Source organism: Stylophora pistillata, chromosome 13 (assembly GCF_964205215.1).
Source record: "Stylophora pistillata chromosome 13, jaStyPist1.2, whole genome shotgun sequence".
Taxonomy (NCBI): domain Eukaryota; kingdom Metazoa; phylum Cnidaria; class Anthozoa; order Scleractinia; family Pocilloporidae; genus Stylophora; species Stylophora pistillata.
In genome coordinates, this window is record NC_142531.1 from 24,940,054 (window position 1) to 24,964,971 (window position 24,918).

The 24,918-nt window shown below is 40.1% G+C and overlaps 3 protein-coding genes and 1 pseudogene across 3 annotated transcripts; 3 read left to right on the forward strand and 1 right to left on the reverse strand.

Annotated features, from left to right (window-relative positions):
• The first annotated feature begins 6,365 nt into the window (after positions 1 to 6,365).
• LOC148718277 (interferon-inducible GTPase 5-like) lies at positions 6,366 to 10,112 on the forward strand. Its single transcript, XM_088743477.1, has 2 exons — positions 6,366 to 6,664; positions 8,651 to 10,112. The coding sequence occupies exons 1-2, from the start codon at positions 6,462 to 6,464 to the stop codon at positions 9,669 to 9,671; spliced, it is 1,224 nt and encodes a 407-aa protein (XP_088599603.1). The 5' UTR covers positions 6,366 to 6,461; the 3' UTR covers positions 9,672 to 10,112.
• Positions 10,113 to 11,894: 1,782 nt separating this feature from the next.
• LOC148718278 (uncharacterized) lies at positions 11,895 to 14,063 on the forward strand. Its single transcript, XM_088743478.1, has one exon. It carries the CDS (start codon positions 11,921 to 11,923, stop codon positions 13,472 to 13,474), a length of 1,554 nt encoding a protein of 517 aa, XP_088599604.1. The 5' UTR covers positions 11,895 to 11,920; the 3' UTR covers positions 13,475 to 14,063.
• A 523-nt stretch (positions 14,064 to 14,586) lies between these two features.
• Positions 14,587 to 16,299, reverse strand: LOC148718279 (uncharacterized; annotated as a pseudogene).
• A 2,317-nt stretch (positions 16,300 to 18,616) lies between these two features.
• On the forward strand, positions 18,617 to 23,283 carry LOC111326166 (interferon-inducible GTPase 5). The gene is made up of 2 exons (XM_022930104.2): positions 18,617 to 20,411; positions 21,162 to 23,283. Exons 1-2 carry the CDS (start codon positions 20,224 to 20,226, stop codon positions 22,186 to 22,188), a joined length of 1,215 nt encoding a protein of 404 aa, XP_022785839.2. The 5' UTR covers positions 18,617 to 20,223; the 3' UTR covers positions 22,189 to 23,283.
• The last annotated feature ends 1,635 nt before the right edge of the window (positions 23,284 to 24,918 follow it).

A 24,918-nucleotide genomic window follows, 5' to 3' on the forward strand; every position in this document is an offset into this window, starting at 1 on the left:
CAGCTAGTTAGTTTCATGAATAATAAATGCTTGAAGGGTTAATTGGGCCAGTCGGGTCATTTGGGCCAGCGGGGTCATTTGGGTCATTTAGGCCAGTTGGGTCATTTGGGCCAATTGGGTCATTTGGGCCGGTTGGGTCATTTAGGCCAGTTGGGTCATTTGGGCCGCTTGGGTCATTTGGGCCGGTTGGGTCATTCGGGCCGGTTGGGTCATTTGGGCCGGTTGGGTCATGTGGGCCAGTTGGGTCATTTGGGCCAGTTGGGTCATTTGGGCCGGCTGGGTCATTTGGGCCAGTTGGGTCATGTGGGCCAGTTGGGTCATTTGGGCCAGTTGGGTCATGTGGGCCGGCTGGGTCATTTGTGCCAGTTGGGTCATGTGGGCCAGTTGGGTCATTTGGGCTGGCTGGGTCATTTGGGCCGGTTGGGTCATTTGGGCCGGCTGGGTCATTTGGGCCGGTTGGGTCATGTGGGCCAGTTGGGTCATTTGGGCCAGTTGGGTCATTTGGGCCGGCTGGGTCATTTGGGCCAGTTGGGTCATTTGGGCCGACACCGCGGAAATACGTTTTTGTGACGTCACAGTGGTCAGTGGTCATCAACTGTAGGCTGCCAAGTGCTTCCATGTGTTTGTGGACTAGTTCGATGAAAGTCGGAAAATATCCATGATACTTCTCCTTGTTTATTATGGTTGATCCTTTGAATGGGTTTTTAATACTAAAACCACGTCTTAACAAATAGCGGTACAGGGGAGTCATTTTGTTTGGAGTTTTGTGCTGTTTGCTGACTTTAGCTGGCCGTCGTTACGAAGTGCGATCGTGGTTCGTCAGTCGCCCTCGCCTTCAGAATTGTCAAAAACAGCGATAGTTATCCAGACAAAGCAAGAGATTAGTTCTGTAAGATAATTTTCCAGCGAGTCCGAAGACTTGTTGGATTTTTAAGTGTTATTAGCATGAAGCGATACACGTAATTATTGAGTTGTGAAAATATTCACACTCACTTTGCGCCGACGTGCGGTGCCTTTTCATTTTGGAAATCATTCGCTTGGTTGAGAATTTTTACTTTTCTAGACTGATTTTTCGCCATTCCACCTTTCTGATTTTCTGTGCCTTTAAGAACGGGTGTCCGTAACGCTCGAAACGTCAGCTTTTGTAATCGCTACGGTTGCCAATTTACCATTTAAACTTTGTTGATAGATCCAAATTAAAATATGAAAACATTTGTTCATTTCATATACTTGCAGTTTTACCAACAACTTATCTCTCATGAACAGAATAACGTCTGACTTAAGCTCATATAATGGTGATGTTTACAAAGCGAGTGGAAATCGAAGAAATTGTGATTTGTTTGTATTTGAGACCGTCCAGCATGATTGGTTTATTTACAATTTATCTTGAATTAAGTCTTTATTGATATTAATCGATTATTGAACTCCCTTACTTGTCTTTGGTACGTTTGCTTGTACTTGTTATTACAAGTGCTACTTTAATTTCCCAAACAGCTCTATTTGTTTTACATGAAAGCATTTTCAATGAAACCCACTTTTTTATTATGATTATTATTATTATTATTATTATATTTTTATAACTCAGTCATTTGAAACTTTTACAGGCACATGTATGTTTACCTGAAGTATATTCCACTACCTTGCATGTGCATTGCATTAATTTATGCAAATAATCAACCACTCTTCTTCTTCAATTCATTTTTTTTTAGATTAGCTTTGCATAGCTTTACATAGTTTCCATATGCTTAAGGAATCATATACATCACATGCTCTGAAGCACTGTAAGGATAATTATTACACGACTCGGGCAGTCAGAGGGCCAATAACTAAAATCAACCAACCAAAATGCTCTATTGCCGGTCAATATTCTCTCAGTATTGGACCGGGCACTGTCCTGAATGGTCCCGAATGATACCGCACTTGTGTCCCTTTGAACTTCAGTCTTAAAATAAATCTCTTATTAACCAAGCTTGCTCAGGACCATACTGGAAGAATATCGGCCCTTGGCCTTTTTTGTACGGACCGAGCATAGCCCGGTCCGTACTGTCAAGACCTCGTGCCGATTTTCTCCTAGTACGGCCCTCCCGCTTGGTTAATAAGATATATTTATGATCCCCATCAGTAATATTACATCATATCCCCACACTGAGAACATCATTATGAAACATTCCTATTTGACTTGTAACCATTTTTTTTCAAGGTGGCAAAATATATGTATATTGCTGAAACTCGTTGAGAATTTCTTATTGACTACAACTAGCGTAGCCATACCAGTGCTCCACTTCCCTGTAATAAGTTGGGAAAAGGACATCTGCATGGTGCTATCATCGTTCATGTTTGGGAATATCCCATCACTGATTTTTATTTAACTAGATGGGCACAGCAGTACACAGGCTAATTACAAGCTTTTAGTTACTCCTCATGACTTACTGTTAACTGGGAATTGACAGCTGACTTAATCTAATCAATTTTCTCCTGAACATTTTTTAACTTCATTTGTTCGACTTCAGAAAATACTTCTGATAATTTCCCTCTGATATTTCTAATTTGGAAGATTAATCATCATAATCACTATGTTCTTTACACGTCCATAAACACCCAACAAGAATTCTTTGTTTATAACTCAGGCATGCAGCTTCTGAATATAAGAAATCAAGTTTAGAGGATAGTTGATTCATTCAAGGCTGTTGCAATATGAGAAAAGACAATGCACTGCTTTATTCACATCGATTAAATTATATTATAATAATTATTTTACCTTGCGGTAGTTTTGTTTCTTAAAAATTTGTTTTCTAGTAGTACCAAGATGGTAATGTTACTTTGTGAATCAGGAAGTTAAATAAAGCAGAAGTATTCTGTTAGCTCAGTACATTTTATGTGGCAGATGGCATTAAGTTAGTTAAGAAAGAAAAGAAAAAGCAAAAATAAATAAAATAAAATGATTAGTGAGGGAAAAGCAGCTTAAAAAATAGACATACTACAAATAATTCATAATTGTAATGAGAAATACTTGTTGGGAAAGTAAAAACTATTGCTCAGAAATAAAATTACAGCTTGTCAGAAAAAAAAATTACAAACTAAGATGGAAAGTGAAAACTTCTTTATTATCATTTTAAAAGACATTTTGTACTTAAAGCATACCACGGTTTATTCTTCCTCTAGTTGAGCCAGCCTTTATACTTTTTGGGGCTTCAGTCCTATGCATGTTACAGTCGTAGGTTTTTTGGCCAACTATGATACATACAGTAACTAGTGGGGATAGGGTGGCCGTGCTACACGGGCATGTTTTATCTTCTTTTCGGCGAATCTGACCGAAATGCCGTTGACATGCCGATTTATACGGTTCAAGCCACTGCTTTATAAAACCTGATAGTGTAGCGTCCTCGAATCACCGCTTCAACCTTTCAAAAATCGTCTCATTTTTAGCCTTAGTGCTTAAAGTGCACCTACACCCAAAAATTATTTTTCGCTCAACGAAGTAAGCTTATTTTTTTGAGTGTTTCTGCGCAAAAATTTTTTTATTTGCTCAAATCTTCAATTTTCTATGCCCAGTCAAAATACGGAAAATCGCCCGCCATCTTGCCCCACGACCGAGTTTAAAGAGGAATGGCTCTAGTGGGTAATGTGACGTCAAATCGAGAACACGAAAGTCTGCATTTCACACATTTTCACTTGTTTGGGAAGGTTGTAGTCGATAATTGTCCGAAAATATGCCGACTAAGTGTGTTGTAGAAGGATGTAGCAACGTGCGAAATTTGCAAGAGGGTATCGCGCTTCATACATTCTTCATACAACACACCTAGTCGGCATATTTCGGACAATATCGACGACAATCTTCCCAAACAAGTGAAAATGTGTGAGATGCAGACTTTCGTGTTCTCGATTTGACGTCACATTACCCGCTAGAGCCATTCTTCTTTAAACTCGGTCGTGGGGCAAGATGGCGGCCGATTTTCCGTATTTTGACTGGGCATAGAAAATTAAAGATTTGAGCAAATTAAAAAATTTTTGCACAGAAATACTCCAAAAAATAAGCTTATTTCGTTAAGCGAAAAAAAAAGTTTGGGTGTAGGTGCACTTTAAGCTCTTTTATAAACAAAACTTAGTTGCCACGGAGCTGCCAGCAAAAAACAACAATTTCATATCGTGTGCAACTTCAGTTCGGCTTTGGCAAATTATATAATTGAACTTAAGAACTATCCAAAAGGTGAGCCGAGTTTCAAAGCTAAGTTTACAGTATTCTTTCTAAGTTTTGACTTCTTACGTTGTCGATTTGACTCACGGCGAAAAACTTTGTAAAAGTTATCGGCATGTCATGGTTTCGTTGAGGTGTCCGCTGACCAGTAAAATACTGTATCGTCCCCTAAAAAACGTATTTCCGCGGTGTCATTTGGGCCAGTTCGGCTATTTAAATCAGTGGGTTGTCAGTTAGCTATTAAACCGGGTGAATTTTTCGCAGTCAGTGTAACAATTGGACCAGTTGGGTCATCTGGGCCAGTTGGGTTATTTGAAGAATGAAGATAAATCAGGAATTTCTCAATTAACCCAACTGGCCCAGATAACCCAACTGGCCCAATTGTTACACTGACTGCGAAAAACTCACCCGGTTTAATAGCTAACTGACAACCCACTGATTTAAATAGCCCAACTGGCCCAAATGACCCAACTGGCCCAGATGACCCAACTGGCCCAAGTGACCCAACTGGCCCACATGACCCAACCGGCCCAAATGACCCAACCGGCCCAAATGACCCAACTGGCCTAAATGACCCAACCGGCCCAAATGACCCAATTGGCCCAAATGACCCAACTGGCCTAAATGACCCAACCGGCCCAAATGACCCAACCGGCCCAAATGACCCAATTGGCACAAATGACCCAACTGGCCTAAATGACCCAAATGACCCCGCTGGCCCAAATGACCCGACTGGCCCAATTAACCCTTCAAGCATTTATTATTCATGAAACGAACTAGCTGTCACGCTATCATTCCGCGATCGGCCGATGTCACTCAATTTTCGATAACCAGCACGCCAAGACATATTTTGGTTAACGGGCACACCAGGACACATTTTCGTTAACCGGTACCCCAGGACTCAACCGTTTGATTTCATGATATGTTACACAGAAACGCCATACGCACCCATCTAGAAAAATACTGCCGCCGAAAGCCGTTGATTCTTCGCTCTTAACGACTTATTGTCTTGTTTAACACTCAGCATGTAATGAGAAAGAAAAAAAAAAAGAACTGACTAAAAGATAGGATAGATATAAAAAAGTCTCGCTAATCCGAAATATATTTTATTGTCCACATAGAAGGTGTTCTTAGTAAGTGCCCCTAAAGCACGAGTTTCTGTTCGTTGTTTGATTTAGTTACACACTTGATGGCTCGTCACGCACTCCTAAGTGTAATTCAATAAGGACGATAACAGGCCCATTGAACAGTTTTTGGTAAGCAGGTGCTCGGAAGAAACAAATCAGTAAAGGAAAGTAAAGAGAGGTTCGATTGATTTCAACTCTCGCCAGATCCGACAATAATGTAAGTTTGATGTACCTGATGCATTTCTTAATCTATCTGCATGTCCCTAATTTCTTAAATCAATTTTTACTCTCACGGTATAGTATAATAATGTCAATAATAAAGAAGGAGATGTTCCCAACGAAGTTTGGTACGGTGTATTGTATTTACCAGTGCATTTTGTGTGGTTTAGCTAGCGGTGGACAAGCGCCGCTATATCTTATTGATATCAAAGGGCAGCCATCGTAGCTTGGGAAATATAAACTGTAATTTTATACTGTGTGACTTTGAAGCCCTGCTCTTTTCAGCTATATATTCTTTCGCATATCTCCTCTTCGTTTGTGAGGTCCACAAAGATGTGTATTGATCAAGGTTGGAGCAAAAGGAAGAAAAAACCGCTTTAGCGTGCGGCGCCATGACCATGATCAGTCCAAGTACTTTGGGAGAAATTTCAGCCTTAGTCCCACCCCCAAGATATATGAACAGAAGAAAGCTCCAACACATTGCGGACAGAATCAACCTTTAGTAAGGGATAACTCGTTTGATCCACGTTTAATCAGGTGAGTGAATCTTATCGAGTCGGAGTCGAAGTCACTTTCAGAAGCGTAGAGCGATACGATGTAATGAAAACTTCCACCTGACTGAAGACGGCCACTGATGGACAAAGGGTTGTTCCATTTCTTCCCCAGAATTGAGATTAACCTATTGACCTTTTCCTAGAAAATAATCCACGCAATATTACGCATGCAGTTTCCATAGTATGACAGACAGGTCGCATGAAATAAACCAATCAAACTTTGGGGCGTCAAGCACTTTAAAGACTTAGATAAATAAAGATAAAGTTTCCGACAGCCGTGGCCAAAGGAGTTTTAGTTCTGCAAAAGTGCTTCTTCATTTCAGCATTTCAAGATTTTCGGCGCCAATTATCTACTGATCGATTGCTATGGCCGACTTTTCCGAGCCACTGAGCGATTGGGAGGAAGTTAACGCGGAGGATATTAAAGATTTTATGGATGAAAATGGTGTGTCGGGTTTAGCAGAATTCTTCAAAGAACGCTTGGAGAGATGGAAGAAAACGGAAGTGAACATCGGAATCACTGGTAACGCCGGAGCTGGAAAATCGAGTTTTATCAATGCGATTAGGGAGTAAGTATGTTCTTTGTTTGTGAAAACACCGAATAGATGGTAACAATTGAGGAACTGGTGATGTCAACTTTTCTCTGTAGACATCACAGTTAATTTACGTTGAATTATTCCCACGAATTTCACTTTCCCGTCGTAGCCGCTAAACAGCTTATTTAGGAAGTGAATTCACTTCTTCTGCCGTATGTTAATGTTATATGGCTGTTTTTTACGTTTTTCGTTTTTAATTTATGTTTGAGAGATCCCGTAACTCCCGGCGTTAAAGGTAACGGCGTAATTCGTAATTTCGTTCGTTTATAAATACGAGCATTTCATGAAGCCGCTAACATTCCTTGCGCCGAAAGAATACATTCGGTTCTCCTTCAAATGACACATATTTTGTCGCATAAACGTTTTGAGATCAGCTTGTGCTTAGTCAACTTAGCTAATAGTGTAAGGTAAAAATTGGCGCAGAATATCATTTTGCTCGTAGACCTTTTGATGCTGATGGCTACACGAAGTCACTCTAATTGTCTGCGGTTACAATAAGTCAGCGAAGGGACACGTGGCGGTGTTGAGCTCATGTGTTGAGGTCATGTTGTTTTCTAGTAGAGGATTCGAAAATACAGTTCACTTTAACAAATCGAGCACAATTTTCCATTTGCTATAACCTTACTGAGAATAGAAATGACGTCAACAAAGTTCAAAACTAAAGTGAAACTGCGTGGCGCAGCCGAGTGGTTTCACTGCATAGTTTGATTTTTCGTGTGTTATTGTTTTTCATGGTAGTTATAAATTGCAGAATAGTTCTTTGGGTTTTATTTAGCTGTCCTCTGCGTTAGCAACGTCTTTTTCCACTTCCTTCGCACATGGCTCGCAAAAGGCGACGCTTTTACCAGCCACTCATCCATATTGATCTTCGTCTTCTTCAAAAATTGAACATTTGTTACATATTAGAATTTCCCATTTCAAGCAAGTATATTTGGTCGTACCGAAACACGAACTACATATGTCAGTATCGTCAGTCAGCTCGACCCTCAAAGCCACCATTTCTCTTCTGCACCACTCCTTTGCGCACGCTCTCATGCTAAAACAGCTTCAGAAATACATTAAAATAATTTATGCATTTTACTCGGCTCACGTGAAGTACGGCGTCCACAGTCGTCTGAATCATAGCTGGTCTACAGCCATTCTTCCCAGCTGAACCAAGCGGGATTAATTGACTTAAATGATCTAAATTAAATCAGCCGTTCCGAATTGATTCAGACGCCCTATTTCACAGTTGAATTCGATTCGGTTGGGCGGAAGTACCGCGTCTAAACCGGGCCTAGAAAAAAAGAATGTTTTATAGTTTTGTGACAGATCAAGACTGTCTGTTTCTTTTTCTCGGAATTGTTGGGGTTTGATTGCGCATGTGAATTTTTGGTGGACTCACAACTAGACAACTCTATTTCAAATAAAATCTGGGTGTATTGTCTGGCACTTCTCCCTTCCTTTATGTCTTAGTGATAGATTGGAGTCTATTCAGAAAAGAGCCCTTAAGATTATCCTTCCTCACAACTCCTATGCATCAGCCTTAGAGGCACTAAATTTACCAAGTCTTCTTCTGCGTCGTGAGTCCTTGTGCTCTAAAAGTTTTTCCAAGTTAACTAGTCTTGCTAATCCACGTTTGATGCTCCTCCTCCTCCCCAGCCAGCGCCATGATGCTAATGACTCCGCTATTCCTTTGCGCAACTCTTCTAATTTTACACTCCCGAGCGTTTCAAACGTACCTTTATTCCATCTATGATTTTTAGACAAGAAATAGTGTACATTGCCTCGTTTTTAATTTATTAGGATATCTTTTTTATTTTTTATTTTATTTATCTACTATTATTTAGTTTGCTTGTAAATCAGTCATTTTTCAATACTTGTATTGCCAGAACTGATGATATTGAATAAACCCATAAACCTATTATAAAACAACGACAACTAAGCAATTCAGATTAAACTATCCATTCCATTTTGTAGACTTGCTGATGACGACGATGGTGCTGCCCCCGTTGACGTCACTGAGTGCACTACAGAGCCCACGTCCTTTAATCATCCAAAGTATCCAAACATAAAATTTTGGGACCTACCAGGAATTGGAACTCCGAATTACCCTGACCTGGAAACATACCGCCAAAAAGTACAGCTCGACAAGTATCATACATTCCTCATTTTTTCAAGCAGCCGGTTCACCGAGAACGACATCGTATTGGCCAAAGAGATCAAGAAACAGGGAAAGTCTTTTTTTTTCATTCGCACAAAAATCGATGACAATGTGCGAGCCGAGAAGCGAAAGAAATCTTTCAGTGAAGCTGCTATGTTAGAGAAAATCCGGCGCAATTGTATGGAAAACCTGGTTGACGAGGCTGCCAAGCCTATATGCAGTGTAGACCACATCTTCCTGATAAGCAACCATCATCCAGACAAATGGGATTTTGGTCGACTTACCCAAGCGATTCTTGATGCATTGCCAAGATATCAGCGAGAGACCCTTACCTTGTCTCTGAATACCCTCACCACCTTATCAAAAGATATGCTGAAGAGAAAAGTTAAGGTTCTCGAAGGGCGGATGATGTATGTTGCAGGGGCATCTGCTCTAGCAGCGGCGATTCCGATCCCTGGGCTATCTTTTGCCGTAGATGCCGGTCTCCTTTTGAAAGAAGTTAGAGAGTACATAACGCAGCTTGGCATTCCTGAAAAAGGGTCCCAAAGATTTGGGAGGCTAAGTTCTGCCACCCAGCAGGAGATTCTCGACCTTTTCATAAAGTTTGCCACTGTCTCTGGAATTACCTCTTTATTTGCAAAGGAAGCCGCCGCTGAAGGTGTCGCGGAAGAATTCGCTCGTTTTATTCCGTTCGTTGGTTCTTTTATAGCTAGCGGTTTGTCCTTCGGTGGCACATATATTCTTCTTCGCCATTCTTTAAAAAGAATTGAAGCAGTAGCATTAGCAGTACTGGAGGAAGCTGCCCAACAATCAGTGGACGATTTAGATCTTGAGTAGACTTGTATAAATCCGGGTTTATTGGACTAGGAGCCATTATGAACCTTGGTTTTATTTGATTCATAGCTGTCAGTGCACCAGGCTTAATTGTAAAAAAACTCGTTGTTTAAGTTGCGTTTCTTTCCCCGAACGATAGCTTGTTTTCACTTTTTTCATAACATTGACTAGTAACAGGGTCGGTGCTATAAGTTGAGGTTAAAGACTGTGTATGATAATGATAATGGAAAAGATGACCGGCGATTGCCATGAAGCTGAAGAACCTGACCGTAAAAACTTCGGTATTGATTGCCTCCAATAAACTGAACATTCTCTCTGTTACTGAGAATATTTACTTTTTCACAATTGGTAGGTTTTGCATCAGGCTCGCATCCTGATAGGAAATGGACTTTATTTAGCAACTTTTTTAGCTTAGTTTAAATAAACTTAAGAGATTGAGTGAAATCTGGTGTTGAAAATGTTCAGTCTATTGCTCAAAAACACCGCTCAGATGCAGCCGGCTCTCTCCTACTGACTTCTCTTACAATTCAAACTTTTCCCCTTTGCAAGAGTTGATTTCTTTGGTGGAGCGTTTGAGGGTTATCCATTACGCGAAGTGAGTACAAGCACAAAAACTGAGCACAGTGGTCTGTTCATAGCGGTGGGAAGAGCGAAACGAACATGAGAGTAAATACATAAAGCACACACTCGGTAAAGGAAAAAAATTTGCCATGCGTGAGAGGCATTCTACACGTATTTGCAAGCTCATCTTTCAAAACGGCAGTCTAATTCCCACAGGGATCAACGAACGCTTTCCATTCCACTAATTTATCCGTGTTTTTCTCGTTGCTATGTTCCCACCAATAACGTAGATCTATTTTCTGCCTTTAAAAGCACACACAACCCACAATTCCTCTATTCGCTCCGACGAAGGGCTAACGCTCGAAACGTCAGCTTTTGTAATCTACGATGGCCCAGAAGGGTCACAGTCCAGTTTTAATTTTTGACAGTCCAGTTTTATTTTTTGACAGTCCAGTTTTATTTTTTATACAATGGCCCAGAAGGGTCACAGTCCAGTTTTAATTTTTGACAGTCCAGTTTTATTTTTTGACAGTCCAGTTTTATTTTCTGACAGTCCAGTTTTATTTTTTGACAGTACAGTTTTATTTTTTTTTGACAGTCCAGTTTTATCTTTTTCACAGTCCAGTTTTATTTTTTTTGGCAGTCCAGTTTTATTTTTTTTGACAGTCCAGTTTTATTTTTTTTGACAGTCCAGTTTTATTTTTTGGCAGTCCAGTTTTATTTTTTGACAGTCCAGTTTTATTTTTTTTTTTTTGACAGTCCAGTTTTATTTTTTGACAGTCCAGTTTTATTTTTTTTGACTGTCCAGTATTATTTTTTTTGACAGTCCAGTTTTATTTCTTGGATCACAGTCCAGTTTTATTTTTTGGGTCACAGTCCAGATTTATTTTTTGGGTAGTCACCAGATCTCTCTCGATGTGTTGCATGTTGCACGTGTTGTTTGTTTGGCGGCCATTTTGTACGATGGACGCTATTATAAGACAAACTGTGCGGGAGGAGTTGAGGCGCTCCAATTCTATTGAATCAGAAACGGTGTCTTCTGTTAGCCAACATAATAGTGGCCAAATTGAAGAAGGGTCGGTCTCGGCGGGATCGACACCGAATACATTTTCATCGCGAACGTTCAACCGACTATCTGGTCTTCTGAACCGAATTCGGGTTCTGTCCTCGTGTACCGGTTCACAAGAGTCAATACAAAAGACCAAACAATACACAATAGCTAACCGATAACTCCTAAACAAAGAAAGAACAATGGTAATTCCCTTGTGAACCGGTACACCAGGACAGAACCCGAATTCGGCATGGCAGTAGAGGCAAAAGCAGTTCAAACAAGAAGCGGAAAATTGAAAAGCAGCATAGGGTACAAGTAAGATGGATGCATTATGACCAAACTAAGAAAAAGTTTGTTATTGTTCGTCAAAAGAATGGCGGTGGCAATCGCTTTATAACATATACTGATTCAGATCCACTGAAGATGGAAGAGCTTGTAGAGAGGGCGTGTGCGTTGTTTTTACCGGATGGAAAGAACAGTTTTGCTGGTCATATAGACGAAATGAACAAGTGGATCTGTGACACAACGGGGGTGGCAATTTTCGATTTTCCTGGCAAAGGAACTGTGGAAGACTACCTGAAGAGTAATGGATTGTATCCTTCCTCCACTTACTTACCTATGCACCCAACCACGACATCTTATGGGTGATGAACTTGAAGACAGCAATTACGTTGAGGCGACGAACACAGACAACACGTCATCCACAAAAGTAAGTTCTGTCACAGTATCAGTAACGGCATGTACTACTAAATCTGATGATAGGGAGGTGTGCAATGTCTGTAACTGTTCTTTTGAGAAAGGACAAAACTGTGTCCGTTGTGAGCAGGACCTCGAGTACCAGCAAAGTCTCATGGCCGATTCAGTTGACACTGAACAACCTGAAGAGTTTCAGCCCGAAAGCATTCATGCAAATGATCAGTTGACTTCCTTTATTAGTCCAGTGTCTGTGCATGAAATGAGAGAGCTCCGTTTGGCCCATTTTCAACGAGACACCTGTCATCCAACTGTGCAAAGTCAAGATAATCAAGATCAAAGGCTTGTTTCACCAAGTGAGGACGAAGTGTCCCCTAGCACTGTGGACGGGCCTTGTGGAGTGCTTGAAGAGGGAGGTTATGTCCAATTACGTACAGTTGGTATGGCAAGAGAATCAGCTGAATGCATAGTTTCAGAAAATGGTGAAATTGCCGGGCAGGGGCTTTCACTAACTGTTCATCGTTCATGTATTTGTAAAGATATGATTGAGCATTTTAAAGATGAGAAAATGTTGCAATCTGAGTTAGTGTTTACAATTATCAATGAGAGGGGGCAAAAAGAAGAGGGTGTGGGTATTGGAGTTTCAAGAGAAGTTTTCTCTTTATACTGGAAGGAGTTTGCAAATAGCATGACAATAGGGGAAAGAGAAAGAGTACCCTTTATGAGGCATGATCATTTCATTAAGGAGTGGAGAGCTATTGGTCGAATTTTGGTGAAGGGGTTTAGATCAGTTTCCTGCTTCCCTTTGTTCTTATCAAAGGCTTTCATGTGCTACTGCCTGTTTGATGCAGAAGTTCCTGAAGGCATTGTTCTTGAGTCTTTCATTAAATACTTGTCTCCTGTTGAAGAAGAGCTAGTTACAAATTTTCTTGGAAAAGCTGACTTTGCAGATGAAAATGATGATTTGTTTTATTTCCTAGAGAGATTCAATTGTAGGTCACAGGTCAGTCCAGAGAATATCAAGAAAGTGCTTGTAGAGATTGCCAATCAGGAGCTGATACAGAAACCTCATGTCATGGTTGCCACCTGGCAGCCTATTGTCCAAGAGCTGAAACAGTATCCACAGTTTCAGACTATTGCAGGTATCCAAGGCTTTTATGATAGAATTAATCCAACAAACAAGAAAGTTCTTAATTCACTTGAAGCACAGCCAAACACTGAAGCAGAACGAGATGCGCTAAAATTTCTGCAAAGATACATACGAGGATTAGACAATGCAAAACTAGTCCAGTTCTTAAGGTTCACAACAGCTTCTGATGTCTTAATTACCAACAAGATTGAAGTCTCCTTTACCAGACTGGAAGGTGCTAGTTCCAGACCTATAGCTCACACGTGTGGGCGGCTTCTGGAACTGCCTTCCACTTATTCCAATTTTGTTGAATTGAGACAGCAGTTCAATAGTATTTTGGAAAAAAGTAGCTGGGAAATGGACATTATGTGAGTTAACTCTTCAAGCCGCATTGTCATCATGCAAATTCACACTCGTGACTACATGTAGTATTAAATATTTCTTATAGTTTTACTTTGAGGAAGGGAAACGCCTCAATGAATTCATACTATCAAATTGTGAGGGAAAATTTGGTTTAGAACCTTGATTTTCTTCCTTGATTTGTACCTGGTTGTGTTAATTTTGGTTATAGTAGGAATTATTTGCCTGTTATTGACCAAATGACCTGATATTGTTGTGTTGTTTCCTCTGCAACCTTCACCCAAGGAGGGTTGCATAGGCCTGTGATGATTATGAATAACTTGGCATTTATTTATCTGCTCTTGTTGTCTTAGCTCAATTGCCTACTTTTGGTTTGGCTCTTTGTTTGTTTTTTTACATGTTTTGTTTAAGGATTGGGAGGGAAACAATGCTAACCATGAAAAGAATGGACTGACTAAAGAATTTATTTCCCAAGTCAATCCTCTTCATTATGTCAACATTCTTTCAGTCCATACTCTAAAAAATGCAAAAAAAAAAAAACAAGCAAACAAGACAACAAACATTGTTCTGAAGCATTTATTTTTTCTGCATGTGACAGGTTTTCAATCTTGAGATAGATAGCACTGTTTGTAATTAAACCATTTGTACTCCCTTATGTTCTTTGCGGTTCCCTTACTGTAATCATTAACACAAGAACAATGCCTCACATGTTGGGTTAAGTTTGCTCATCAATTAGGTAACTAAGAAGTATGTTATACATGTTCAGTTCACATTTGATTAACTGACCCAATTCATTTGCCTTGTCCCTTTCCAGTTTATGTGACTATCACACAATGCTTCAGTTAAAAATGATTTGCTGCCTTGAAAAGGCTTAAGCAAAGCAAAGCTTGAATGTTCAGGAGAGTTAGAGAGGGAAAACGTGAGGGCAGATGGCTTGGTGCAAGTTCTTTAGGATTTTGGTTATTAAGTTGTCAGTATGCGCTTGGACAGAATATTTCAAGATGTGTATGCTATTATTAAAGGATATTGAGATTTTCCAGTGTTTGCGTTTTGTTTTATTTTCATAATATAAGCATTCTGTTTTTACAGAAAGAAGTGCAACAATAATATAACTCTTGGCAAAAGAGCAGGCCATGAAGATGTTTTTGAGATAGATTTGCAGAGGAGAGATAATAGATACTTGAAAGTACCTCTCCTCTGTACGTCTATCCAATTACGACAGGTCAGTTGAACCAAGAAAGTCTGGAAACCTAGCACTGCATCAGAAAAGCTCATTTATTACGTTAACCTGTCAATCTCTTGAATTAGTCGCAGATAGAGATCAAGTCCTTCGTTAACATCTTGTGGTAAGCTCAGTCCAAGAACATTCATAACAATAAAAGCAAACTCCTCAAACTCTTTACTAAAATCAGCGGAACACATGGTTGAATTATCATTAAACTCTTCTAGTTCATGGAGATCAATGTCTTCTTTGAAGTCCTCTGTGTTATAGAGGTGGGGCAGGAAATACATGCAGTCGGGTTTTCCTCTAGGACCAGTGCTGTTACCAAATTTGCTTGATGCTATTTGATGTTCATTCCACATTTCAGCAACTTGATAAAGCTCTTGTCTGAATATGTTCATGAAGCAAAATCGAATACAATCCTGGTGAACAGGGTCAGAGCCATTAAATAGGCCCAAGTCTGACAAATCTTTGAAAAAAGTTATCCACCAACCAGGGCCATCTTTTACAAGTTGGGACCAATAGGCTTCAATTCTTTGGTTTGCTGTTGATCTGCCAATGACAAAACATCTCTCACCGGCATTATCATCATTGTGTGAAGACCTAAGGTAAGTATGGATTGCCTCAATTACACTGTTTTCAGTTCCATCATCCGATCTGATCTTTCTTGGTACGCCACCTGACTGCTTTACAGCGTCCAAATAGTATTTTGCAATGACTTCTGGGTTTTTGTTTGTGGAGCCCACCTCCAGCCAAATAAGCCTTCTGGAAAAGCCATCGATACATCCATGCACGCTGAAGCCATAGGGCTTTACTTTATCGTGGCCATCGATATGCCATATGAAATTCGGTCCTTTTGAGTGGTAAGCCCTTCAATGCAGCCTCTTTTTTCGTCTGCTATTCACGCCATCAGGATCGAGTTCTCTGAGACACCTCATGACGGTTGCTCTTTTAACAATAACCCCCTTCTTTCTGAGCCTGGACCACATCTTACGGTATCCCACAAAACAACCACTTTTCCCAAGTTCCTTCTCGATGGCATTCTTCAGTTGATCATCAGATATGGTGGATCTTCTCGACAGGGCTAAGGATCGAAGACGTCTTTTCAGGGTTGATAAACTGATAGCTATGTCGTGGGGTTTCAAAAATTCAAGTATTTCCAGATTGCTGTAGCCCTGTTTGAAGTACTGTGATATAAGTTCCAGCTCATTTCCGTCAGAATTATCACTGTCGCTCATGCATGGCGTATATGTTGGTAACGGCATTTTGTACTTTGTACTTTGGAATCAAAATGGCGGAAAATTAAAATTCCCGCCCTTTCAGTGTACAGTTGATGAAGGTTCAATCGAGGGAGATCTGGTGACTACTCAAAAAATAAAATTGGACTGTGACCCAAAAAATAAAACTGAACTGTGACCCAAAAAATAAAACTGGACTGTGACCCAAAAAAATAAAACTGGACTGTCAAAAAAAAATAAAACTGGACTGTCAAAAAATAAAACTGGACTGTGACCCAAAAAATAAAACTGGACTGTCAAAAAAATAAAACTAGACTGTCAAAAATTAAAACGGGACTGTCTAAAAAAATAGAACTAGACTGTCAAAAAAAATAAAACTGGACTGTCAAAAAATAAAACTGGACTGTCAAAAAATAAAACTGGACTGTGACCCTTCTGGGCCATCGTAGTAATCGTTACGGTGGCCAATTTATCATTTCAACTTTGTTGATATATCCAAATTATTTCGTTAGCCCCACCGACGCAGCCCCAAACAGTTTCCTTAGAAACTATCGGCCTTTATTATTTGCAAGTAGGCCTGTTGGATCAACTATCCACAGCCACAAAGGTCACAAATACATTTAACTTCATTCGTATTATCAACTTATGTATAAAACAACCAGTTGAAGCAATGACTTGATATGCTCAGAAGTTAACCACTGGTTACAAATGTGAGGTTTTATTAAAGCTTTATATTACGAAGCGCTTATACCCTACAGGTGTTCAGGTCGACTTCGCATGTTTATCATGACAATATGAATGTAAATACTCACACAGAAAAAACAATAAATAATACGCAAGTTTATAAAATTTCAGCCAGTGCGAGCAAATACATGGTTCTCTACCTCCATGCATGATAAAAACTTACTTCTTCTGTCGCGACAAGCCGATAAGATCTCGAAATCTTTTCTAGTGAGTACAAATTTTTTATGTCAGTCACTCAAGTTGCTGTAGATGACTGATTTTTCAAGTATCACGCCAGCCATTCTCGAAAAAAAAGAAAAAAAAAAAACCAAGTTGCCTTAGGATTTTCCCTGCCCAAATAATCCAGACTAATGATAGTCTCGACCGATAGGATCGAAGAGATTACTGAACGGCGACAAGATGTTGCTACATCTCTTCGCCAAAATTTAGCATCAATTTTGGTTTTTTCGGTCCCTTCAGATTTACCAGTCAGCGTCAAGGGGCGCCATCGCTATAAAGCAGCAAGTTTCTCGCGAAGCACTGGCCGGGACTATTAGTTGTTGTCTCAAATTCCCACACCAGTTGAGTACAAGATTTCTCCGCGATAAACTTTGTGAAACAAAAATTCAAGGATTCAGCACTCATATCTACAACATTTGTTTCTAACCTTTGAACGGCGTCCACTTCGACTTTGAGTCCTATTTCCTCAAAGTTGGCGTCTTCACCGGCTTCTTCTTGAACTTTGTCACTCCCCAAATATTTAGTAAGTCTAATTTGTGGCATACCGCGTAGACTTTGTGATACAACTATCCAAGTACTCCTTCTCTTCCTCGGAACTTTCCGGTTCTCGAAACTCGCGTTTGGGTGGCATTTCAAGTAAAAGTTCTCTGAACCTTTGACAGCTAGCGGCCGAACATGGAGCACTTTTCCTATCTGAATATAATTAACCTTTAAAGCAATCATGTCACCTTTATCTAAATATCTAGAGAGGCTTGAGTTTTTGAAGCCGTTCGAAAAATTCACATCACGTGTTTTTCTCACCTTTATCTATATCTTTAGAGGGGCAAGGGTTTTTGAAGCCGTTCAAAAAACTCGCAGCAAGTATTTTATCGGCTCATAAAACACTTGGCTCTGCCTCGTGTTTTTAAACCCGATAAAACACTGCTGCGAGTTTTTTAAACATAACATAAAGTTTCCGACACCCGTGACCGAAGGAGTTTCTGCGGTTCTGCGAAATTGCTTCTTCCTTTCAGCACGAAGATTTTCGGTGACAATTATCTACTGATAGATTGCTATAGCCGAAGTTTCTCAGTAAGCCAATGAGCGATTGGGAGAAAGTAAACGCGGAGGGAATTAAAGAATACCTTGAAAAAGAGGGTATGTCGAATATTACAGAGTTTTTCAAGAAGCGGTTGGAAAGATGGAAGGAGGTGGAAGTCAACATCGGAATTACTGGCGACTCGGGAACTGGCAAATCGAGTTTTATCAACACGATACGGGAGTAAGTATGTTTATTTATGGAACCAAAGAAGAGATGACTGCATGCAACGATTCTCAAAGCCCCTAAGGCGGTAAATTAGCGTGATCGATTACTCTACGTATGTATATGTCCACGATCCTAGAGCGCTGCACTAGTATCGCAGAGGTCAGTGGTTCGAATCCCGTACAGGCCTGAATTTTTTTCAGGTCTGATTTTCACTATTGCTTAAAATAGTGCTTTACTGCGAAGGATCGTGCACATATACGTTTCATAACCGCAGTTCATATATATGTATTTCATATGTTTGTTGTTTAATTACTCTACGTATTTTAATTTACCACTAACGACGCGGCTATGAAACAGTTTATTTCATGAGAAGTTACTGTGAAAACGCCTTATAGTTGCAACATCTGTCTGTCCAATATTTCAATTTCTATTTACTCTCCGCACTGATGAGATAACGTTGCTCCCAACTGTTCAGGAGAACGTGACGTTGCGTTACAATTATGGTATTTTAAAAATGAGTGACAAGGATCAAATGTCAAGTACATTTACTTCGTTCGAGTTTTTTGCCTTGTGTAGTTGAAGTGTTCGCCAGGGAGGTTTTGTCCTTAGTCAAAGTAAAGTAAAACGTTGAGTTTAACCTCGGATTTGTTGATTCGTTCTTAACATTTCTCTTGTAACGAACAAAAGAACATGGCCGGCTTTTAGTTCCGGAATGGCTGACATCGAGTTTGATTTAATGATATGTTACAGAGAAACGCCATACGCACCCATCTAGAAAAATACTGCCGCCGAAAGCCGTTGATTCTTCGCTCTTAACGACTTATTGTCTTGTTTAACACTCAGCATGTAATGAGAAAGAAAAAAAAAAGAACTAAAAGATAGGATAGATATAAAAAAGTCTCGCTAATCCGAAATATATTTTATTGTCCACATAGAAGGTGTTCTTTGTAAGTGCCCCCAAAGCACGAGTTTCTGTTCGTTGTTTGATTTAGTTACACACTTGGTGGCTCGTCACGCACTCCTAAGTGTAATTCAATAAGGACGATAACAGGCCCATTGAACAGTTTTTGGTAAGCAGGTGCTCGGAAGAAACAAATCAGTAAAGGAAAGTAAAGAGAGGTTCGATTGATTTCAACTCTCGCTAGATCCGACAATAATGTAAGTTTGATGTACCTGATGCATTTCTTAATCTATCTGCATGTCCCTAATTTCTTAAATCAATTTTTACTCTCACGGTATAGTATAATAATGTCAATAATAAAGAAGGAGATGTTCCCAACGAAGTTTGGTACGGTGTATTGTATTTACCAGTGCATTTTGTGTGGTTTAGCTAGCGGTGGACAAGCGCCGCTATATCTTATTGATATCAAAGGGCAGCCATCGTAGCTTGGGAAATATAAACTGTAATTTTATACTGTGTGACTTTGAAGCCCTGCTCTTTTCAGCTATATATTCTTTCGCATATCTCCTCTTCGTTTGTGAGGTCCACAAAGATGTGTATTGATCAAGGTTGGAGCAAAAGGAAGAAAAAACCGCTTTAGCGTGCGGCGCCATGACCATGATCAGTCCAAGCACTTTGGGAGAAATTTCCGCCTTAGTCCCACCCCCAAGATATATGAACAGAAGAAAGCTCCAACACATTGCGGACAGAATCAACCTTTAGTAAGGGATAACTCGTTTGATCCACGTTTGATGCATAAATTAATCAGGTGAGTGAATCTTATCGAGTCGGAGTCGAAGTCACTTTCAGAAGCGTAGAGCGATACGATGTAATGAAAACTTCCACCTGACTGAAGACGGCCACTGATGGACAAAGTGTTGTTCCATTTCTTCCCCAGAATTGAGATTAACCTATTGACCTTTTCCTAGAAAATAATCCACGCAATATTACGCATGCAGTTTCCATAGTATGACAGACAGGTCGCATGAAATAAACCAATCAAACTTTGGGGCGTCAAGCACTTTAAAGACTTAGATAAATAAAGATACAGTTTCCGACAGCCGTGACCAAAGCAGTTTTAGTTCTACGAAAGTGCTTCTTCATTTCAGCATTTCAAGATTTTCGGCGCCAATTATCTACTGATCGATTGCTATGGCCGACTTTTACAATCCAATGAGCGATTGGAAGGATGTAAAAGAGTGCATGGATGAAAATGGTGTGTCGGGTTTAGCAGAACTCTTCAAAGAGCGCTTGGAGAGATGGAAGAAAACGGAAGTGAACATCGGAATCACTGGTAACTCCGGAGCAGGCAAATCGAGTTTTATCAACGCGATTAGGGAGTAAGTATGCTCTTTGTTTGTAAAAACACCGAATAATTAGTAACGATTGAGAAAACTTGTCATGTCCACTTTTCTAACTGGAAAATGACCGTTAATTTCCGTTGAATTATTCTATGAATTTCACTTTCGCGTTTTAGCCGCTGAAGAGCTTATTTATTTAGAGAGTGGTTATTTCGTGGTTATGCAGCTGAGTTCAATTCTTCTGCCGCATGTTGTAGGAATGCTTCGTCCGTCTCTCGTTTTCAATTTCTGTTTTAGAGATCCTGTACGTACGTAATTCCCGGCGTTAGGGTGACGGCGTAATTCGAAAATCAGATTTCGTTCGTCTCTGAATACGAGGATTACGTGAAGCCACTGGTGAACTCCTGGAGCCGAAAGAACACTTTAGTTCCCCTTCGGAGGGCATTTATCTCGTCCCAAAAACCAAGGAAAAATTAGCTCGCAGACCTTTGAAGCATATGGTCACACAAAGTGTCTCAATTGTATGTATGCCATTGGTTCATCATTTGCACTCCACTGTGTTTTTACAGAGTCCCGTTTTTCTCGAGCCCGTTGTAGATGATTTCTAATTATGCTGGAAATTTTCCCCTCGACTATCAAAAAGCATTTTAGACGATACAAGGGGAGATTTCGAAAATTGCAAAAATTCATGAAAGATTGATTCTAAAATTAGGATTTTCAGATGGTAATAATAGAGATTTCGCGAAAATGCAAAATGTGGAAAATTAAATCGTTTACTCCACTTTCTAGCCTTAATGACGATGCTGATGGTGCTGCCCCTGTTGACGTCACTGAGTGCACTATAGAGCCCACATCCTTTAATCATCCAAAGTATCCAAACATAAAGTTTTGGGACTTACCAGGAATTGGAACTCCGAATTACCCTGACCTGGAAACATACCGCGACAAGGTACAGCTCGACAACTATCAGACATTCCTCATTTTTTCAAGCAGCCGATTTACCGAGAACGACATCATATTGGTCAAAGAGATCAAGAAACAGGGAAAGTCATTTTTTTTCATTCGCACAAAAATTGATGAAAATGTGCGAGCCGAGAAGCGAAAGGAATCTTTCAGTGAAGCTGCTGTGTTAGAGAAAATCCGGCGCGATTGTATGGAAAACCTGGTTGACGAGGCTGGCAAACCTATGTGCAGTGAGGATGACATCTTCCTGACAAGCAACCATCATCCAGACAAGTGGGATTTTGGTGGACTTGCCCTAGCGATTCGTGATGTATTGCCAAGATATCAGCGAGAGACCCTCACCTTGTCTCTAAATGCCCTAACCAGCTTGTCAAAAGATATTCTGAAGAGAAAAGTCGAGGTTCTCGAAGGGCGGATGATGTATGTTGTAGGGGCATCTGCTCTAGCAGCGGCGACTCCGGTCCCTGGGCTATCTTTTGCCGTAAATGCCGGTCTCCTTTTGAAAGAAGTTAGAGAGTACATAACGCAGCTTGGCATTCCTGAAAAAGGGTCCCAAAGATTTGGGAGGCTAAGTTCTGCCACCCAGCAGGAGATTCTCGACCTTTTAATAAAGTTTGGCACTGTCCCTGGAATTGCCTCTTTTCTTGCCAGTGAAGCCGCCACTGAAGATACCGGTGTCCTGGGAGTAATCGCTCGGTTTATTTCGTTCTTTAGTTTAACGCCCGATGACTCTTTGAGTTTTCCATGTATATATTTTCTTCTTTGCCGTTCTTTAAAAAGAATTGAAGCAGTAGCATTAGCAGTCCTGGAGGAAGCTGCCCAACAATCAATTGACGATTTAGATCTTGATTAGACTTATAAAAGTCCAAGTTTATTAGACTAGGAGCCATTATGAACCTTGGTTTTATTTGATTCATAGCTGTCAGTGCACCAAGCTTAATTCAGTTGTAGAAAGAAAACTGGTAGTTAAAGTTCAGTGCTTTCCTTTCCACGAACAGACGAAAGTCAGACACTGAAAGGTGAACGCTTCTACGTTATTACTAGGCGACTCTGATTTCTCTTTGTCATTTAGCAAACTTGTAGGTATAACCAACAAAGCTGTGTCAATCTTACCTTCAGTAGTGTTTCTGCAAAGTAGAGTTAAGTAATAGCTTAATTGTTTTCATTTTTTTACAACATTGACAAGTAACAGGGACGGTGCTATAAGTTGAGGTTAAAGACTGTGATAATGAAGCTGAAGAACCGTATAAACTTCGGTATCGATTTCCTCGTATGAAACATTCTCTTTGCTACTGAGAATATTTACTTTTTCACGATTGGTAGATTCTCGATCGGGTTCACCTCCTGATAGGAAATTGACTTTTTTTAGCAACTGTTGCAGCTTGGTTTATGTAAAGTTGGGAAACTGAGTGAAATCTGGTGTTGAAAATGTTCAATCTATTGCTCAAAACACCGCCCAGATGCAGCTCTTCTCCTACTAAGAGTTGATTTCTTTGGTCGAGCGTTTGAGGGATATCCATCACGGGAAGTGAGTACAAGTACAAAAAGTGAGCACAGGGGACTGTTTATAGTGGTGGGAGGGGCGAAATGAACATTAGAGTAAATACATAAAGCACACTCTCGGTTAAGAAAACACTTTTGCTGTGCGTGAGAGGCATTCTATCACGTATTTGCAAGTAGGCCTGTTGGATCAACTATCCACAGCCACAAAGGTCACAAATACATTTAACTTCATTCGTATCGACTACTTATGTACAAAACAACCATGAAGCAATGACTTGATATCCCCAGAGGTCAACCACTGGTTACAAATGTGAGGTTTTATTAAAGCTTTACGAAGTGCTTATACCCTACAGGTGTTCAGGACGACTTCGCATGTTTATCATGACAATATATGTATGTAAATACTCACACAGCAAAAACAATAAATAATATGTAAATTTATAAACTTTTTCCGCCAGTGCGACCAAATACATGATTCTCTTCCTCCATGATAAAACTCACTTTTTCTGTCGCGACAAGCCAATATGATCTCGTAAATCTTTTCTAGTGAGTACATATTTTTGATGTCAATCACTGAAGTTGCTGTAGATGACTTATTTTTCAAGTGTCACGTCACCATTCTCTAAAAAAACAAAACAAAACCACTGTGCCTTAGGTTTTCCCCTGCCCAAATTATCCCAGACTAATGATAGTCTCGACCGATAAAATCGAAGAGATTACTGAACGACAAGATTTTGCTCCATATCTTCGCAAAGATTTAATATCATCGTTTCATCTTTTCGGTCTGTCTTCAAATTTACCAATCAGCCTTTGGGGTGTAATACGCTTTAAATCAAAAAGTTTCCCATAGCACACTGGACCACTAGTCGTTCTCCGAACCCGGTTACACCAGTTGAGCACAAGATTTCTCTTGCAATTTCCAACTGATCGATCACTATGGCCGACATTTATGATTCAATGACCGACTAAAAGTTCTAATGCATGAACATTTTTCGTGTTATCCACCAGGCGTAAATATAGAATTCGTAAAAGGAGAAGCGCTACACCTCCGAGGAACGAATTCGTCACACTACAAGTTTTCTGGAGTTATTTTCTGCGGAAGAAAGATTACTTGAACGCAAAGTAAATAGTGCACAAAATAAGATATTGCCTTTTGTAACACAATCTCATGCGGCTTTGCCAAGCCTGAACAATGTGCAGATGGGGAAATGATATCTTAAAACTAACCCTATTATGACATCGCAAAGGAAAGTAATTAAAACTAAGATATCCCGGTAATAAAGGCTGACAGTTTCGAAAGAAACTGTTTGAGGCTGCGGCGGTGGGGGTAAGGAAATAATTTGGATATATCAACAAAGTTGAAATGGTAAATTGGCCACCGTAACGATTACTAAACCTCATGTTTCGAGAGTTCGCCCTTCGTCGCAGCGAATAAAGGAATTGTGGGTTGTGTGTGCTTTTACAGGCAGATAATGGAGCCACGTTATTGGTGGGAACATGGCAACAAGAAAGACAAGAATAAATTAGTGGAATGAAAAGCGTTCGTTGATCCCTGTGGGATTTAGACTGACGGTTTGAAAGATGAGCTTTTGTTCAAGATTTTTACGGCTTTCCGTGCAACCTAAGTGTAATGAAAGACCGCAGATTGCCATATGTTGCTTAGAATGATTAGGTAAATTAAAATGCCTAGCGACTGGTTTCGATGTGTCCTTGTCATTCCTTTCCACGTCTCGAAGGTGGTCTCGGAATCAATCATCTAGTCTGGGTGTTACGAAAACGAAGACCCTCGAAAACGAAGACCTAAGACCTAAGACCCGATCTTCTTTTTCGTACTACGAAAACGAAGATCCCCGGTCTTTGTTTACGTACTACGAAAACGATGACCCTGTAAACAGAAAACCGTAGAAATTACAAGTTAAACACACATTAAACAGCAACAACGCTTAGTAATATAATACATTACACTTCATGCGTTTCTTCCATTATCATACTGCCCGTATTATTGTACTGCCCGCATTCGGCCCGTCTTGTCAGTGTGCTTTTTCGCTATGCGAGCCAATTTGGTGTTGATATTCTCGAG

What these genes read in the sequence shown, in the direction of transcription:
- LOC148718277 (XM_088743477.1), top strand. Translation starts at nt 6,462, where the DNA reads ATGGCCGACTTTTCCGAGCCACTGAGCGATTGGGAGGAAGTTAACGCG. An exon ending in TTTATCAATGCGATTAGGGA is followed by an intron (nt 6,665 to 8,650) that starts GTAAGTATGTTC and finishes TCCATTTTGTAG; the next exon opens with ACTTGCTGATGACGACGATG.
- LOC148718278 (XM_088743478.1), top strand. Translation starts at nt 11,921, where the DNA reads ATGGGTGATGAACTTGAAGACAGCAATTACGTTGAGGCGACGAACACA.
- LOC111326166 (XM_022930104.2), top strand. Translation starts at nt 20,224, where the DNA reads ATGGCCGACTTTTACAATCCAATGAGCGATTGGAAGGATGTAAAAGAG. An exon ending in TTTATCAACGCGATTAGGGA is followed by an intron (nt 20,412 to 21,161) that starts GTAAGTATGCTC and finishes TCCACTTTCTAG; the next exon opens with CCTTAATGACGATGCTGATG.